The sequence below is a fragment of the Zingiber officinale genome, chromosome 6A (genome assembly GCF_018446385.1).
Source record: "Zingiber officinale cultivar Zhangliang chromosome 6A, Zo_v1.1, whole genome shotgun sequence".
Classification (NCBI taxonomy): domain Eukaryota; kingdom Viridiplantae; phylum Streptophyta; class Magnoliopsida; order Zingiberales; family Zingiberaceae; genus Zingiber; species Zingiber officinale.
This window is the reverse complement of record NC_055997.1, coordinates 119,968,543-119,986,400: the sequence shown is the minus strand read 5'-3', so window position 1 is coordinate 119,986,400 and position 17,858 is coordinate 119,968,543. Positions and strand designations below refer to the sequence as shown.

General features: G+C 41.1%; 2 protein-coding genes across 3 annotated transcripts; both read left to right on the top strand.

Moving 5' to 3' along the window:
* The first annotated feature begins 8,890 nt into the window (after positions 1 to 8,890).
* Positions 8,891 to 10,439, top strand: LOC121994352 (protein CYTOKININ-RESPONSIVE GATA TRANSCRIPTION FACTOR 1-like). The gene is made up of 3 exons (XM_042548421.1): positions 8,891 to 9,121; positions 9,289 to 9,738; positions 9,859 to 10,439. Exons 1-3 carry the CDS (start codon positions 8,978 to 8,980, stop codon positions 10,225 to 10,227), a joined length of 963 nt encoding a protein of 320 aa, XP_042404355.1. The 5' UTR covers positions 8,891 to 8,977; the 3' UTR covers positions 10,228 to 10,439.
* Positions 10,440 to 13,074: 2,635 nt separating this feature from the next.
* Positions 13,075 to 16,183, top strand: LOC121997768 (cytochrome P450 90D2-like). 2 transcript variants are annotated; one of them, XM_042552388.1, is made up of 7 exons: positions 13,075 to 13,527; positions 13,613 to 13,937; positions 14,006 to 14,416; positions 14,516 to 14,599; positions 14,664 to 14,849; positions 14,993 to 15,143; positions 15,417 to 16,183. In XM_042552388.1, exons 1-7 carry the CDS (start codon positions 13,310 to 13,312, stop codon positions 15,443 to 15,445), a joined length of 1,404 nt encoding a protein of 467 aa, XP_042408322.1. In that variant the 5' UTR covers positions 13,075 to 13,309; the 3' UTR covers positions 15,446 to 16,183. The 2 variants fall into 2 exon arrangements, with proteins under 2 accessions (XP_042408322.1, XP_042408321.1); XM_042552387.1 differs by having other exon boundaries at positions 13,078 to 13,527; positions 15,022 to 15,143.
* The last annotated feature ends 1,675 nt before the right edge of the window (positions 16,184 to 17,858 follow it).

Genomic DNA, 17,858 nt, shown 5'->3' with positions numbered 1-17,858 from the left:
CACAACTTAATTTCATCAATAATAATTCATTCCACTAAAGAACTATTATTGAACTACCGCACCAATCCCAAATTACATTTTGGGCTCCTTCTTATTATGAGTGTGTTAGTCTCCCTGTGTTTAAGATAACAAATGTCCACTAATTAAGTAAGTTACTGACAACTCACTTAATTAATATCTAGCTCCAAGAGTAGTACCACTCAACTTTATCGTCATGTTGGACTAAGTCCACCTGCAAGGTTTAACATGACAATCCTTATGAGCTCCTCTTGGGGACATTCTCAACCTAGATCACTAGGACACAGTTTCCTTCTATAATCAACAACACACACTATAAGTGATATCATTTCCCAACTTATCGGGCTTATTGATTTATCGAACTAAATCTCACCCATTGATAAATTAAAGAAATAAATATCAAATATATGTGCTTGTTATTATATTAGGATTAAGAGCACACACTTCCATAATAACTGAGGTTTTTGTTCCTTCATAAAGTCAGTATAAAAGGAACGACCTCAAATGGTCCTACTCAATACACTCTAAGTGTATTAGTGTAATTATATAGTTAAGATAAACTAATACCTAATTACACTACGACTTTCCAATGGTTTGTTCCTTTCCATCTTAGTCGTGAGCTACTGTTTATAATTTATAAGGAAACTGATAACATGATCTTCTGTGTGTGACACCACACACCATGTTATCTACAATATAAATTAATTGAACAACTACATTTATCATAAATGTAGACATTTGACCAATGTGATTCTTATTTCTAGATAAATGTTTATACCAAAAGCTAGGCTTTTAGTATACACTCTAACAGCCCCTTCATTGTGATCATGTGCTCGGGCGCGGTCGGCCGAGCGGCCTCGGACATTAATTCCTCGGTAGGGAGATGCAAAGAAACCCGGATGGTGCGATGCCGACCGGGGGTCGTCTGGGCGGAAGCCGGGGAAGGATCGGAGGCCGGCGCCAAAAACTGGGACAGAATTGTTGAACGTTGAACTTGGCGAGGAGCGGGCGGAAAGGAGCTGACGGGTATGGCCTCCAAGGGATCCGCCGACGCGTCCAATTACGATGGGGTCCAATCGGACGAAATCGCCTCGACCTCTGGAGCTTTGCCGCGAGCAGCTGCGGTGGCCCGTTCGGACGGCTGGACCACTGACGTGGCCGATCGAAGGGGAGTCTCCACTCGGCGCCTCTTTTGTCGGAGAGGCCGCTCTTCTTCCTGAGCGGAGCCTTCCCCCCGGATGGAAGGCTCTTGGCTAACAGTTGCTCCCACCGCTGGCTCCGGGAGAGAAGCCTGAGCAGCCGAGTCTTGTTGAGTCCCGCTTCCCCTTCATGTGAGCTGACCTGCTCAATGCCGAGTGCCTCCATCTCTTTGGCTGCCACGGCCTCGAGCGCCGCCGCCTTCCTTTTCAAAATGCCAGCCATCACGGACTCCATGACGATGTCTGCTGCAAAGGAAAAAGGAGAAAATCAGTTAGCAATCAAAGTGAATGCACAAAGTAAAATTCTTACCAAAGCCGCTCGGAAGGGGGGTCCTGATCGGACTCAGACCGAATATATACATCACCCCTTCAGGCAAGAACTTGTTGATGTCAAACCTCAGACCGGCTAGCATGTTTGCGGCATGAAGATAGTCTGGTCAGGTTTTAAACCTTTTGAGCTCTGGTGAGGTTGGTGGTCCGATCTACCACTGCGTCCGGAAGGGAGCCCGCTCGGGCATACGAAGGTAGAAGTAGAATTCTTTCCAATGCTTATAGGAAGAAGGCAATTTATTGAAGAAAACTAAACCAGGCCGAGCCTGGAACACATATGTGCCCGGCTCTGACTGCTTAGGGTAATAAAAATAATAGAAAACCTCCGGTCGGAGGGGGATATTGTGGGCTTTGAACAAAATGACCACGCCGCATAAAAGGCGGAAAGTGTTGGGGACTAGACTTCCGAGCGGAACGCCGAAAAAGTTGCAAACCTCTACGATGAACGGATGGATGGGAAAACGCAGACCGGCGACGAACTGGTCGCGGAAGATGCAGAAAGCTCCGCGCGGTGGTTTGTGTGGCCGAGCGGAGGGGGAAGGTAATATAAGTTCAAAATCAGAAGAGATTTCGAAAGAGTCCATCAAAATATCGACGTCGCGCCGATCAAAGCGCGACTCCAGGGTAGTATACCATGGGCCAAGGGTTTGGTCTTGAGGTTGGGAGGAGCTAGCCATTGTCCGAGCGGACGAAACCAAAAAAGACGAAAGGCAGAGGATAAAAGGAAGAAGATGATGGACGAAACAGTGCACAAAGGACGAAAACACGACAAGAAACACAAGGCTAACAAAGAAAGAAAGAAGAAGAACCTTACGGAGAAGAATGAGGATCGGAGAAGAACACTGAATCGCCGGAAAAAGGAGAATCGAAGCCGCTAGAGCACTTAAACGCCGAAGCTTCTGGGCACGCGAGAGCATAAATGCGGCGAAGGCGGAGAAAGCGAGGGCTTTATAGGGTTGAGCCCGAGCGGCCTCCATCGTTGGATTCAGGTTGCGAGAACCGAAGCACGCATCGGGCCGTCCATTTCAAATCGCTTCGATCTCGTCGCCTGCGACGCCGCCGTCGTACGATGACGACAGCAATGCCACGTGGCATTCCACCACGGGAGAGCATTTAATAAGTGCCTTATCGAGGCACAGAGCGCGTGCTTGGCCTTAATGACGGAGATTGGCGCAAATTCTGAGGAGATCTGAGGGATGGTGGCGTTGACTGAGGCCATAGTTACCGCCACACCGGCCGAGCGGAGGATGGTTTCTTGGAAGAGTCGATCGACGGAACAATCCTCCAGTCAATTGGACTAATCGCCTCCTTCGACTAGACTTGAAGGGGAGGCAAGTGATCCGGCAGGGAGGATGGGGGACCCCCCTTTTAAGCAGAGTCAACGTCACGTGGAGGTTGAAAGGTAAGAGGTCAACCAGAGGCTTAGCCGAGCGGATAGAGATTGGGGCGACCAACCGAAAGTTCCGAAGGGAAGCAAAGATACCCCGACGGGGAGTCGGGGTTCCGACGCTCATGTTGAACAGGGTCGTATGGCCGAGCGGGTAGCCCGCTCGGCCGAAGGTATCAAGCAATAATACTGTGAACAGTTTCATCCGAGCACGACTTGAAATCTCCCGAGCGGATTAGTACTTACGTCCGGTCAGACGTGAGGGGACTGCCGAGCGGCCAGACGCTCGGCGCGGGAACAGAAGAGACAAAAGGATAAGGGAAACATCGAGGGACATCTTCTGACAACAAGCGTGTTCGACGACTAACCCATACGCAAAAGCCCATGACAGAAGGTTCTACTGTCTCATCAAAGAGGTGCTCAGACTGTAGCAGTATGGTGTCAGGCAAGCTCCTCTGACAAGTTCATATTGAGGTATGGTAAGAGGACACGTATTCGCCTCAGTGTGTGTGCATAAGCTTCTTCACAGCTCTATATAAGGGTCCTCACACTTCGCCAGAGGTACGCTTTTTACGCGATTACGCATTCTCTCATATTCGAAGCCACTTCTGTATTTTCTTGCCTGACTTGAGCGGCGGAGGGTCGTCGCCGGGAACCCCTTCCCGGCCCGACTTCTTTGCAGGTTCGCCGGAGGTCCATACGACCGGTCGTAGATCCACGTCAGCAGTTCGGAGAGTACCACGTACCCAGCGTCCGTTAATTCAGCGTTCGGACAAGATCACTATTTATATTTGTTGTTATTTTTTATCTCTATTCCGCTGCATTTATTCTGTGCTTTCCAAACAGCATGAAAAAGCTACGAGCGCTCGATCCTATACAAACGACAATTTGTATCTTTCTATATTAAAATCGTGTTCGTTGTTGGTATTAGACATAACGATCAATTTTTTCTAAAACTGGCTGATAAAGCTTCGATGATTCAAAGCACACAAAACAAATCTGCAAACATCTCGGATTATTCTGTCGCGCATCACCAGAAACTCACACTACCTCAAAAATGACTTTGCTAACCGCGCCTCATTCTGATTTCATTACTAAGAAACTCAAACGAATGAAACCTACCTCCGATCCAATCAGAAGAAAACCGTCACGAAATTCAACAAGATATCCAAGCATTTTAAGCCTAGATCCGACCGAAAAAAGAAGAACGATAATTCAGAAACCTTATCTCGAAACCAACAAGCAAGGATCAAGAGATCCAACTATATCGGAGCAAATTAGCGAAAAATGAATTAATTACCTTGTGGAAATCGCGAGGAACAACGCCCGGAAGGTAGAATGCATCATCCGCATGCAGGAGGAACAACGAGAGAAGAAGCGCCGCGATCTCGCCGCGATTCGTGATCGACCGAGTGAAACCTCCTCAGACCCTCGCGAATGCACACAAAAGTGGAGATTTAGTCAGATTTTTTTTTTCTTAAAAAAATAAAATATAGTAAAGAAATAATATTTAAGCGAAGAAATGGTTAGATTAATTTTCGAATTCTATACTAGAGTAATAAATTATATTAGATTCATTGCAGTAATAATACATGCACGACGGCTTCATATTTTTCTAATTGATATATGATCTAAATGCCAAGCTTTGATCTATCGTATGCCTATGTAAGTCTAGGCTATGTCTACCATATGCGAACCCAACACATCTCGGCCCGGCCCAATTACCCCTTTTAGTAATAATTCTCGGACGCGTAAGCTTGCAGGGCGCCACCGTTTGATTGTGGCATTCATATCGTTGCAGTACTCAAGCAGTTGAGTTGCATTTAAGGAGATGGTCGACAATAATTGGACTGGGATTCGAATGATAAGAACGTACACTGAATAGTTAAGATGTCGGTTAGAGAAAGCTTGGCCATTATTAATTGGGCTCCATTTTTTTATTGCAATGATTTGATAGTTGTATTGATTATTTATGATTAGTAATTACATCAGGTCCACTGTTTCACGAATTAAAATTATTATTTGCAGATTGTATAAATTTAGTTTACTAAGTTAATTCTTGTCATTAGTTTTATTAAAATGTTGATTCTAGTGGCCATATACTCATGCCAAAATCCATTGGAACCATCACCGCCAAAGATCGTCACATGATTTCATGGATTTTCCTTTAATTCTCAATATTAAAATGTAAAAGAAACAAAAGTAATGATAATTAAACAATAATAGAAACAATCCTTCTTTGCTGGCTACAACAATTTTATAATTTAAAAAATAAAAATAAAAATATATCAATCAACTTAACGGAGATATCATGAGATTTAAAAGTCACTGTCCATAGAATATGCAAAGCTTCCATCGCATTCAACGTCATCAAATATATTAATTTTAAAGGTTTACTCCATCATCAAGATGAAAACGGCCGGTTAAACTTAGTTTCACAATTGACTCCATTATCATTAACATTATTATTTTTATTTTGAATTGGTTGAATGGTTGAAGCATCAAATCAGTCCACAGATAGCTGACTTGTCTGGATCTTGATCCTTCTCTTTCCTCCTTAATGAACATGGTTACTCCTTATATGTATAAACATTTTCCCTTCATGTCTATCGAAAGATGTGTATATAAATATTTGAATTAAATTTTCAAAAAGCTCTTTTGTAAATAATAAGAGACGTGAATAAATAAATTTGAAGAATTCAATCTGAATATTCTTCAAAATAATAATAAAAAATAGGTAAAATCATGCATGTAGATGATATATATATATCCATCTCGTTGCTAACACTGAAACATAGACGGAGTAATTCAATTCCAGTAAGCTTAATTATATATATTCCAAAAAAACTCTTTCAAAGAAATAAAACAGAAAATAAAAAAAGAAGGAAAAAATCAGAAACACATGATCACGAGAGGAGCTGTGGGGGGCCATGGTGTAGCATGGTTTGCAGTGTCCCTTAGCGGCCACTGGATTTGTGGTACCCAATTGAAAACTACACTTCCTTGGACTCACCTTGTAATTATTGAGGCAGCCTCTCCTTCCCCTTGTTATTATTTATACCTCAGACAGTATTGATGAGTGATGCTGAATAATTTATTGCTCCTTGTCCTCTTCATGCTCCTCGATCGATCACTAGATGCTGCAGCTCATTTGAAGGAAGGAGGCAGCCTATACGTATCCACTCCCCCTGTCATACAAATTCATATTTAACTGCGCACTTTATATGTGTATATATTCATGCAACATTATCCTGTGAGCGTGTATAAATATATATATGAAGTATACATGGCTCCATTAGTCTACTTCCCTGCTATGTGTTAATGCTGCAGAGTTTATTAACTCTGAACTAGTAATTAATTACAATGGAGGGGGATAGGTACGGACCATGCATGAAAAGAATGAACTGATTGTGAATGATCACAGGTCTGATCTTCGCGTATATTCCTGTACATGGAAGAATACATGGTGGCCACTCTTTTACTATTGTCGTATACATCTGAATCTGATCTCAGAACAATTTTTTTGCGCAGGGAGTGCAAAAATAAAAAAATAATTTTTTATCTTTTTTCTTTTCTAAATAAATAATTTAATAGGATTGATCTTCCTTAATAAAAGTAAATCAACACATCAGATAAAAATTTCATTTATTTTCCTTGGGTATTCTTTTTCACTTTGGATTTCTTCCTTCTTCAATCCATACCTTCAAGTAAAAGGAATAGTGAGGTGATGTTTAATTTTTTTTCTTAGAAATGAATCTACCCAAGTCATTTTCTCACAGATTTAATCTTTTTCATCTATTAAACCATCTTGCCAAGGTCAACTAGATGATACTTTAAATAATGAAGAGTAATTTGATGAAAAAGAAAATCACTAAATAGAAGATATGGACACTAATAAATCACATATGTCATTTATGTTAATTTCCCATGGAGAAAGTTTCCTACGTTTTCTCATTTCTTGATAGAAACCCATCTACAATGGTGCAATTTGGCGATCTTGATACATATGATCTATTAAAGCAATCCAATGTTTGCCATCATGGTTCTAGCAAAGACCTTAAAAGACTTGGTTGTCGAGCTTGGTTCCTGTAATGAGGATTTTCTGAACACAATATTCTATATAATTTTGCCATCAAAGGCTAGCTAGCTAGCTCTAAACTCAATTAGTAAAGTAATCTTCAATAATAGTCAATAATTGCTTCTTTAATTTCTAAATGGTTTGACGAAGATCCAACTAGATCATCCACCATTGTTTAGGCAGTTTGGCAAAGATTCAACTAGGTCACATCCCCTATTGTTTAAATGGATAAGAGGTGTTAGTTACTTAAGTTGTATTACTAAAACATTCTTTTGTGCATTCTTGGAAGGGTTGATCAATATCTCATATGTCGATCATCTCGTAGGGTCCTCATAATTAGGATCAATCTTTGTTTTAGCTTGAGCTTTGCACATTCTTTCATGTACTTTCTTGAATGTTCCAGTCAACCTCCTCAAGTTCCAAGCAATTCATTACTAGTGTTTCGACTTGAGTGTATAACAAGCTAACTTAAGGAAAGAATTTTGAAAGAACTTAATATGACAATTAATGAATATCACAATGGATATAAATTGTATTACCTTTCAATATAATTGATCTATTATTATTCTTCTACTCCCTAAAAGCACTCTAGAGAGTTTTACTTACATTGGCTGCTCTTTACTAATTCATTTCCATTAAATTAGGTTAGTTTGTTGCTTGGAAATATCACTGCGATGTCGGTGTATAAGATAGCGATTATCATGCGTGTTAACGAGAAAGAGGAGTTAGGAGAATTGAGAAATAAGAAGAAAAATAGTCATCCTTAAGTGTTTTTTTTTAAAAAAAATTAATAATTGAGGATAATTCCTTAACTGTTAAACAAGCGCTTATATAGATAAATCCGGATTTATAATAGGTAAAAATGTCAAAATTTACCTTAAATATTAAAAAAATAAAAATTATCAAAAATAATTAATAGATATTCAGAACTTCCAAAAAAACCCTAAATGATATTTTTTAGATTCAAAATTTGACGGTTACGGGTTTCATTTGTAACAAAACTAGGTCTTAAATTAGTTTCGTTTCAAACCAAACAACATCTCATTCTAATATTCGAGTCCAAATGATGATTTTTTAAAATTTAAAAAATCTTGGAAAAAACTTCTTGGACCGATCTTGCATCACACCGACAAGTCTACGCATAAAGGGGTAATTAATGAATTTGTATGCAGAACATATTACCTAGTGGATAAGTTTATTATAATAAGCAAGAGATAATAAACAAGCAAGAGAAAAGGGCAGAGAAGAAATTAAAGCAAAAACTGACAATTAGGGTTTTAAGTATTGCACTGCACTAGGTAGTTAAGTCCAAGAACGATGAGCCAAGTTGAGTCAGAAGGGTGTTCGAATCCCCCTGCCCCTCACATTTAATGCCCTTTGGCAAATAGTGCCCTCGCAGGGCCCCTACACGCACCCCCATGCCACCATCAATCTCCTCGCTCTTCTTCGACTTGCAAATATCATACACAACCTTCGTCGATCTGAAATATCTCTATTTCCCAGTCACTGCCTTCTTCATGCACCTAGCTACTTCTGGAAAGCCATCATGATCTATCCATTACATGCACCTTGCAACCTCCTAATTCCATGCTACTTTCATTTTTTTTTCAGTTTCCACAAATATGGAGTCAACTCGAAGTATCTCAATCAAACTAATTAATGAAAATATTATAATTTGATGATTCTCTTCTTTTGAGAAATATATAGCAATATTAGTAATTATTCTTTGAAAATAAAAATTGTTTACCATACGAATGGTTTCCCTGGCTGGTCCCTTAGCTTGTTCAATAGCGCAGTCTGTGTGTGTGTGTGTGTGTGAAATTTGTGTCCTTACACTCACTGCCCACTCATCACTCACCATCACCATATATCATCTAGTACATATTCTCTCTTCCATTCGAAAGCAGCAGGACTTAGCCTATCCTGATCCCTCTCAGCTCCCTTCTCCTCCCCTTTCTGATCTTCATGTCTTCATTTGATCTCAACCAAGCTTCCTCCATAGAGGAGGAAGAACATGATCTCTGCGTCCCCAACCACCTCTTCACTGCCCTCTACCATCGCTCATCGGATTACAGTTGCATCACCTTTGATCGCCACCAGCAGCACGAGGTGATTAATCAATTAGACAACTTATATATTTTATATATATATACATATATATATTTAAAAAAATAATACAGCTCGCTTTTGATCCAACAGTTCTTTCTCTGATATGTGTTCTTGTTCTTATTTAATTGTTTTTTTAAAAAAAAAAAATATTATCGTGTTCTATACAGCACAAGGAAATCTTGTTCATGGATGGATCGAGCTGCAATGATGATCGCGGCTCGATTGCACCGGATCCTGCTAACGAGAGCCATGGCAACGATCTCAAGCTCTCGCTTTGCGATCCGTTGGGTAGTTTAAAGCGAGAGGAGGAGGAGGAGGAGGAGGAGGAAGAGGCGTCGGTCGTTAGGGAGGGCAACTGGGTGCCCTCCAAGATGCGGTTCATGCGCAAGATGATGAAGTATTCAGCTCATATGATAGTGAGCAAACCGAGCGATCTTAGCCAAGAAGCGATCCAACCAGTTCGAGGGTTTCCCATCCGGACAAGTAGCACAGCTGCTCATAAAAATAACAACAACACGGACAGCAACTCAACCTCTCCGAGTGGGATCATCAGAGTCTGCAGCGACTGTAACACCACAAAGACGCCTCTCTGGAGAAGCGGCCCTCGCGGCCCCAAGGTATGACCTGTATACAAGTTAGGGTAATTCAATATTTGCTCTTTAATTCGTTTATGTCGTACGAACTCGAAAGATTAAAAAATAATTAACCTGAATATTTTTTATCGGTGCCTGGTGCAGTCCTTGTGCAACGCTTGCGGTATACGTCAAAGGAAAGCGAGGCGGGCAATGGCTGCGGCGCTACATGGAGGAGTAGGACTTACCGGCGGCGGCGGCGGCCATGCCACGGCCGTGGTGGCAAACAAAGCTAGGAAGGAAACCAAATTGGGCATCGATCGAACCGATCTCCCATTCAAGAAGCGGTGCAAGGTGAACATTACTGCTTCTCCTCCTCGCCCTCCTCCCAAGAAGCTTTGTTTTGATGATGCAGCGCTGAAAGCCACCAACAAGCATAACAACTCCACTGTGATCAAGAAGGTCTTCCCGCAAGAGGAGAGAGATGCAGCAGTGTTGTTGATGGCCTTATCCTGTGGCATCATCCGCAGTTGATCGATCAGACTTAAGGTGCTCCTTTCTACTTAATTTGAATTTGTTTGAGTTGTTCTCTAATTATAAAAATGAAGTCGATCGAGGATATATATAATATGAGCTACCTAGTGTTGATTGTTATTTAAGCAAGTATGTAACTTTGCTGAGTGAGGAATTAATAAACCTTTGGAACAAATAAACTTTTAATTTGGGAGTGCTGTTATTGGATTTTATTGCTGTTGTCCAGGAAGTTCCTTGAGATCTTTCTTCTCTTATATATATATGCACGCATGATATATATATACCATACGATCAATTAATGTATACAACATTTGCTAGATCTAGAAAAATTACATGGAATACCATTTAATATTACTGAAACGATGATCACGAGAGAGTCCAATTAATTTTCAATCTGCATTGCTGATTAATCACACTGAAAAGGTAACTATACAAATGATATAAAGTAAGTCCACCCTATGTATTTGGTGTTATGCATGCATGCAGTGGAAAGCTTTTCACTGATTCGAGTCACCTTTCTTTTTTTCTTTCTTTCTTTCTTTATTTCTTTCTTATCTCAGTACTGATCTTTTTGACATCTTAGTTAAGATGTTAATATAGAAAAATATGATCTGAAGAAAAGAAAATGCATGTTAAGTTGAAATATATGTAGTGGACCTGTCAAGGGAATAGTGCAGCGGTAATAATGGAGAAAAGCTGGTCAAGTCCTTGGCTGTGTAAGAGGTCACAGGTCGATCGAGGGATCACAGCATTAATAAGAGACGAAATAACGCTGTACGTTGTCACCAGAATTTGTCCGGCGTCAGTTTATCTTTTTGCGGAAGAATGCATTAATTAATTCCTCTGGTCAAAACATTTTCATACTTTCAGTTAATACACATATAAAATTTGACGTTTGTTTTAAATATAATATAATATATATGTAATCTCGCAAGTAAAGCATTTGTACCAGTATAAATATATTAGATTTAATTGAAAACATATTAAAAAGATGTTTTTAGGATGGTTTCTGCATGCTCTCATGCATGGATTCCTCAATGACCTCCAGAAATATACCCTGAAGGATTCGATATATATACAGAGAACAAAAGCTACCCAACAAATTGAGAGAAAAAAGGTTGCTTGTTCTTATACGTACAAGAATTTGGCCTCTACTTTGCTGAATCCAAGCAATTGGTTGAGAAAAGGAAAGTAGAATAGTGTCTGAATTAAAGCTTTGTATTGACCTCTATGGTCACATAAAGATCATATCTGACAAGGGATGACCAAGAGCAAGTCAGAAGTTTCTTTTATTCTGAATTCTAATTGGTTGCAATTAGTGAATTGATAATAATTGTCGCTTGCAAACTTTTGCAGCAGAATAATTATGCATTTGGTGATTTGATGATATATAGGGACAATATATCCCAAAGACACACGAATGATGTTTTTATATGTGAAGGATGAGAAATAGAAAAAAAAACTATTATATCATTTTTCAATGATACTATTAAATAGTTATTGTTAACATTATTTTTCAATGATAGAGATATGGATAATCATCATTCATGTCATAAAAAATTATTATCATAAAGAGTTACGATTATCATAAAAATTCACGCTATCAATTTTTATTTTTTAAATTGATTCGGCCGGCCCAACTCAATTGCTTTTGCTCAACTCCAACAGCCATGTAGAGCCACTTTGGACGATGACAGCAAGCCCAGGGTTTTATTAAATGGAAATTGGGCCCACAGCCCAAATTTAATTTAAACCCAATTATTGAATTTGGATTTGGATCCCGATCCAAAATATATATTTAAAAAAAAACAAAATAAATCCGAAACCCGAAATCTCCCTTATCAATAATTCTCTCTTCATCCTCCATGCATCTTCCACACTCATGCTTTAGTTCTCATCTCTGAGCCCTTTGTTGTTGCCTTTGAGCTCGCTCAAATCACACAAATTGATTGGACTCAGCCACTCAAATCTAGCTCGATCACGAGCAAGATTCATCTCTCAAGATTTGTAGTTCAGAATCTGCTTCAATCAGAACAGTTCTACTATTTCAATCAGATCACTCTGCAGGAAGTTACATTCAGTTCACTGTGCTTGAGAACCCTACCAACAATGAGGAACAAGGGTAGCCCGATGGAGGACGAGCTCTTTATGAATGGACAGAGGGTTGAATAGCCAAACATATCTGAGTGCAGTGACCGTGCAGACAATTAGGGTGGCCAAATCAGCAGGCAAAGTAACTACGAGCAGAACTGAGCATCAGCTTTTGCTACCCCTGCTCCTGCACAGAACCTTGGACCTGGTCAAACTCTCAGAATCCATTCAATGAAAAGGTATATTTTTAAGAGTATTATTATATAAATTTAATTCCTATAGATTTATCAAAAAGCCTTTTAAATCTAATTTACAAAGTTTTTTTCCCCTGAATACTTAATAGTTATTTCTGACACCTTGACACTATCTGCTTGCTTTCATGGAGCACCAATTGCTTGTCCCTTTGTCTCTGCCCCTGATTCCGGTCCTTGGTGGAGGTTTTATCAGTTTTTTGATACTTTGATTCAAGTACCGGATCAACTTTTGAATTCTCAGTTTAATGAACCTGTTGAACTAATAGACCCTTTCTTATTCTCAGTTATCTACTCATCTTTGTAGAATTTTGCAGGCTTTTTTCACTGATAGGGATGACACATTATATTGATCACGACCACAGAAGAAATAATTTAAAAAATTGATTTCGATAATCATTTTCACGTACGACAACAGAGGGAAGATTTTTGTTGAATGGACTTCACGTGTGCACGAGCGAGGGCAGCTGCTTCTTCCATGCGCTTAAATCTCAATCTCACCGTGCCACCACCATACGATCAATCATTCTTGGGCGTGGGGCGATCCGCCACATTAAATGTCTGTGGGCACTTCCCAACTCCCCCGTTCCAATCAAATCCTTACGCCTCTTTTGTACTTGCTGCTCCTTCTCGAACACCAAACTGATTTCCCCCTCCTCCTCCTCCTCCTCCACCGGCGACGGTGTTGTTATTATGCGAAAGAGCAAAACCTCCTTTGACAGAAGAAGAAGGAGAAGGACATGGATCAATCGCTGTGTAGTGTGTCGCTCGCACTTTTCATCTTCGTCCTCTTCATATTGCTCATGTCCAAGACTTGCGGGAACAGAGCAAGCAGAGCGGCGGGTTGCCGCCTCCCCGCTGGTTCTGGCGGCTGGCCGATCGTCGGAGAGACCCTCCACTTCGTATCCTCCGCCTACTCCTCCCAGCCAGAGCAGTTCATGGATAGGCGTCGCCGACTGTACGCCCCCCCTATTCGTTCATAAAGGCTGGTTCGTTCAAGTTCAACGTTTGGCAGGTGGTGTATGAGTCCTCTGTTGCTGCAGGTACGGGAAGGTGTTCCGGTCGCACCTGTTCGGGAGCGCGACGATCGTGTCGACGGACGCGGAGGTGAGCCGGTGCGTGCTGCAGAGCGACGCGCGGGCGTTCGTGCCGTGGTACCCCAAGTCGCTGACGGAGCTCATGGGCGAGTCCTCCATCCTGCTTATCAACGGCAGCCTCCAGCGCCGCGTCCACGGCCTCATCGGCGGCTTCTTCAAGTCCGCCGAGTTGAAAGCGCAGATCACCCGCGACATGCACCGCTACGTGCTCCACTCCATGGTCAACTGGCGCCACCAAAACCGCATCCTCGTCCAAGACCAGACCAAAAACGTGAGTTACTTCTCGCACGCGATTAACAAATTCATTCTGCTAATTCTCTGGATGAAATCGTGAAACAGATAGTGTTCCAAATTCTAGTCAAAGCACTGATCGGACTCGACCCGGGGAAGGAGATGCAATTTCTAAAGCAACAGTTCAAGGAATTCATCGCCGGCTTGATGTCTCTGCCGGTGAAGCTGCCCGGAAGCAGGCTCTACCGATCGATGCAGGCGAAGAAGCGGATGGTGATGCTGATTAAGAGCATCATCGCAGAGAAGAGAGCCGAGCGGGCTGACGTTGGCCGGAGCCAGCGCCGCCCACGCGATGTAGTCGATGTGTTGCTCGACGACGCCAGCGACGAGTTGACCGACGACCTCATCTCCGACAACATGATCGATCTCATGATCCCGGCGGAGGACTCTGTGCCTGTTCTTGCTACTCTCGCAGTCAAGTACCTCAGCGAATCCCCTCTTGCTCTCCAACACGTAGAGGTAAATAATACGTATACACTACCAAAAATTACGGTATCAGCACTACGCATACGATCAAATGCCTAATTCTTTAATTTGCTATTATTTACTCGATCTCAGGATGAAAATACGCAGCTGGAGAAGATAAGAGAAGGAGAAGCACTGCAGTGGAATGACTACATGTCTCTATCTTTCACACAAGATGTAAGTTTCATGGCGATGAATGAAACCTGATACGATTATTGGCAACTAATGTGTGAGAGAGCAGGTGATTACGGAGACGCTGCGGATGGGGAACATAATAAGCGGGATCATGAGGAAGGCAGTGAGGGATGTGGAGATAAAGGGGCACCTCATTCCCAAAGGGTGGTGCGTGTTGACCTACTTCAGATCAGTCCACCTCGACGAGAGCCACTACGAGGAGGCCTACAAGTTCAATCCATGGAGGTGGAAGGTGAAGTTTAATTTGATCTCACCTGCTAGGTCTCTCTGCTTTCGGGAGTTGGAGCTGGTCAATTTCACTTCACGATGCATATGTCTTGTTTATTGTAGATAAACAAATAGATAAAGCTTAGTGGTTATCTTATCTGAGTGCAGTCTTCTTCCTCCATCTCTCTGCCCCACAGGACAAGGACACGAGTTCGTGTTGCTTTACTCCTTTTGGAGGTGGGCAAAGGCTGTGCCCTGGGCTGGACCTCGCCAGGCTGGAGGCTGCCATCTTTCTTCACCACTTGGTCACCAACTTCACGTAAGATAAGATTAACTCTCTTGCTGCTTTTTCTTCTCCTTCTAATTTCCTGCGCACTTGCTACACGTGTGGTTCGATTCTGGTTCTGGTTCTGGTTCTGGTTCTGGTTCTGCCATGGAGCGCGAGCAACACATAGTGGAAGTTCAAGCACGTACGGTGGCCGCAGGGGAGGGTAGGCTACAGTCCGTGTCGGCACATGCAGATCACACGTGTGGGTGGCAGGGATGATGAAAAGACAAAAGTCTGAAATCTAATTTAGCTTCGTGACCGCAGGTGGGTGGCAGAGGAGGATCACATTGTGAATTTTCCAACTGTAAGGATGAAGAAGGGAATGCCCATCAGGGTGAGAAGCAAGAGGTGAAGAATTTGCATTTACAACTCACACGACTTCTGAGATGGGACCTGGAGGAGCTGGACGGCCCCTGTCAATCTGAGCTGGGACCTCACGGTCAAGCTCCAACAGGGTATACTGATAGATACTTATACTTTATGTGAATAGAACAATGAATGAGACGTATAAAGTATGAATAGAGAGATGAAAGACATAGGATTGCAATCCCCAAGACGGAGAGAACTAAATAGAGAGAGGAGTAGGGGCTTGAGTTTTGTTTTGTCATGCAAAGGTGGCTTTTGGGAAGGAGGGGGAGTATGCAGAGGCTAGAGCAAGGGCTAAAAAGTTAGTGGGAGCTTCATTGAGCATTCCAAGTCTTGACCGCTACCGCTGCTGCTGTGCTGCTGCTGCTGCTGACACTGTGGGGGAGAGGACAAGGAATTGAATTGGGGTTGCTTTCATGCAGTGGGGTTTGTGGCAATTCAAGACGAGAGCATCTACTGCACTCTCTTCCCACCTTCCTTGCTGCAAAGTCAAGTGTTCTTCACCTTTTGCTACTAATAATCTCTTCAGACCAAATTACTGCCTTTTTGTGGTTTTGTCTTGGGGATCAGTGATTCCTCTTATTGAATATGATATAGATATTCAGATGAATGTATAGATTATGAACTAAACTGCACTGCAACCAAAATCTATAGTAATTTCCTTAGTCCTTAATTCTCAACACATCATTATCGCACGTCACACTGTTAGTTGGATACGTGGATCGTTTCTTGTCTTGCGGTGAATAAAATTCCTAGCTATTGATTAGAGCTAACTAAGGATAAGAATCCAAGATCTTCTGGTCTTTCATACTACACGTGGGATCACAAAATGACAAACAAAATGGTTCAATCAAACAAGATATAATTAAGATGTCTTCTGATATTCTTGCGACTTCAGCAATCCATTTGATTGTTTCTTTTCTTCTATTCATAATTGCTTTCTCATGAGTTAGAAATAGTTGAAAGGACTGTAGTTGGACAGCAATGTTTGATTCACTATGATAACCGGAATAGTATAGATTTTGTATTGTGACAGTCTATTCAATTGGTTTACGGAGCAGTGTTTCGGAAACCAGACAGAATTGGCTGGTTCGATAGGTTAAATTGAGAATTAGAAGTCACAGGTTTTTGATATGAATCGATTGGGCAATTCTGTCACAGCCATCAACAATGTTTGGATTCAAACAAGTTGGTGGCAGGTCTCTCTCAGAAATCTGGAGGTAAACAGATTCGAATCATATCAGTAACATATTCGAATCATTCTTAGTTTCAAGCTCACAAAAAGTGCCTCGTCGAACAAATGGAAATAGTTTTTTCTGTAGGAATGTATCAATTTGATGTTAACCTTGCTCATCAGTTCTTCACGGAGAACTAGCTTGGGTACATTATGAGGATTTTGCAAGTTTCATCTTCTTCACGGAGAACTAGCTTAGCGTGTTGGACGAGTCGAGCCAACTTGAGGAAGGCTCAAATAGACCATGCAATTGTGATGTTAGGCCATGTTTGATAAGGTTGGAGGAAAGGAGATCATTTTCTCAATGATTCTATTCCTATCTTGAATGCATTATTTAACTAGAGATGGAAGAAAATGTTGATTATTTTTTTTATATCAATGATTCTATTCCCATGTTGAATGCACAATTTAGCTTGACATGAAAAGAAAATGTGGATCTGTGCATGGTCCATTTCAAATAACGAGGGATTCCATTCCACTAGTTCTATTATTTAAAAATGTAGATTCGTCCAGGGACTACGATGATGGAGTGGTCAGCCCCTCTAAATAGTTAATCAGATATTTAAGATATAAATTTTAACTATAGTGTTTTATAAGGATTTTTTCTTCGATTCGATGGCAAACTTAAGAAATTGGTCATTTGGATAGATAATCTTCGTGAGTACTTCCCGATTTATTATGATAGCAATGAAAAATTTTCGTAGGACTGGATTAGAAATGACAATTTTCCTCGCGGGTTTAAGTTTACATGGAGAAAATTTGAAACGGGGATGGGGATCTCCGATTTTTTCGGAGATGGGACGGATTCAGGGATAGGGATAATATTCCTATATCCGTCCCAAACATGCCCCGAATATTATTATTATTAATATTAATAAATAATAAGTGTTAATAATAGTATTAATATTAATATTAAAATTTTCAAAATTATTATTATTATTATTATTATTATTATTATTATCATTAATAATAATAATAATAATAATAATAATAATAATAATAATAATGTAGATTAAATTGGAGGATGAGGGCGCAAATGGAGATTTGATCCCCATGAATTCGGGTTCAGAGAATTCTCAAATCCGAAAAAATGAGGATGGGGCGAG

Bases quoted from the DNA above. Each gene is read 5' to 3' on its own strand.
- LOC121997768 (XM_042552387.1), top strand. From the start codon at position 13,310: ATGGATCAATCGCTGTGTAGTGTGTCGCTCGCACTTTTCATCTTCGTC. The intron at 13,938-14,005 runs GTGAGTTACTTC...ATCGTGAAACAG, and splicing joins TCCAAGACCAGACCAAAAAC to ATAGTGTTCCAAATTCTAGT. The intron at 14,600-14,663 runs GTAAGTTTCATG...GTGAGAGAGCAG, and splicing joins CTCTATCTTTCACACAAGAT to GTGATTACGGAGACGCTGCG.
- LOC121994352 (XM_042548421.1), top strand. From the start codon at position 8,978: ATGTCTTCATTTGATCTCAACCAAGCTTCCTCCATAGAGGAGGAAGAA. The intron at 9,122-9,288 runs GTGATTAATCAA...TGTTCTATACAG, and splicing joins ATCGCCACCAGCAGCACGAG to CACAAGGAAATCTTGTTCAT. The intron at 9,739-9,858 runs GTATGACCTGTA...TGCCTGGTGCAG, and splicing joins GCGGCCCTCGCGGCCCCAAG to TCCTTGTGCAACGCTTGCGG.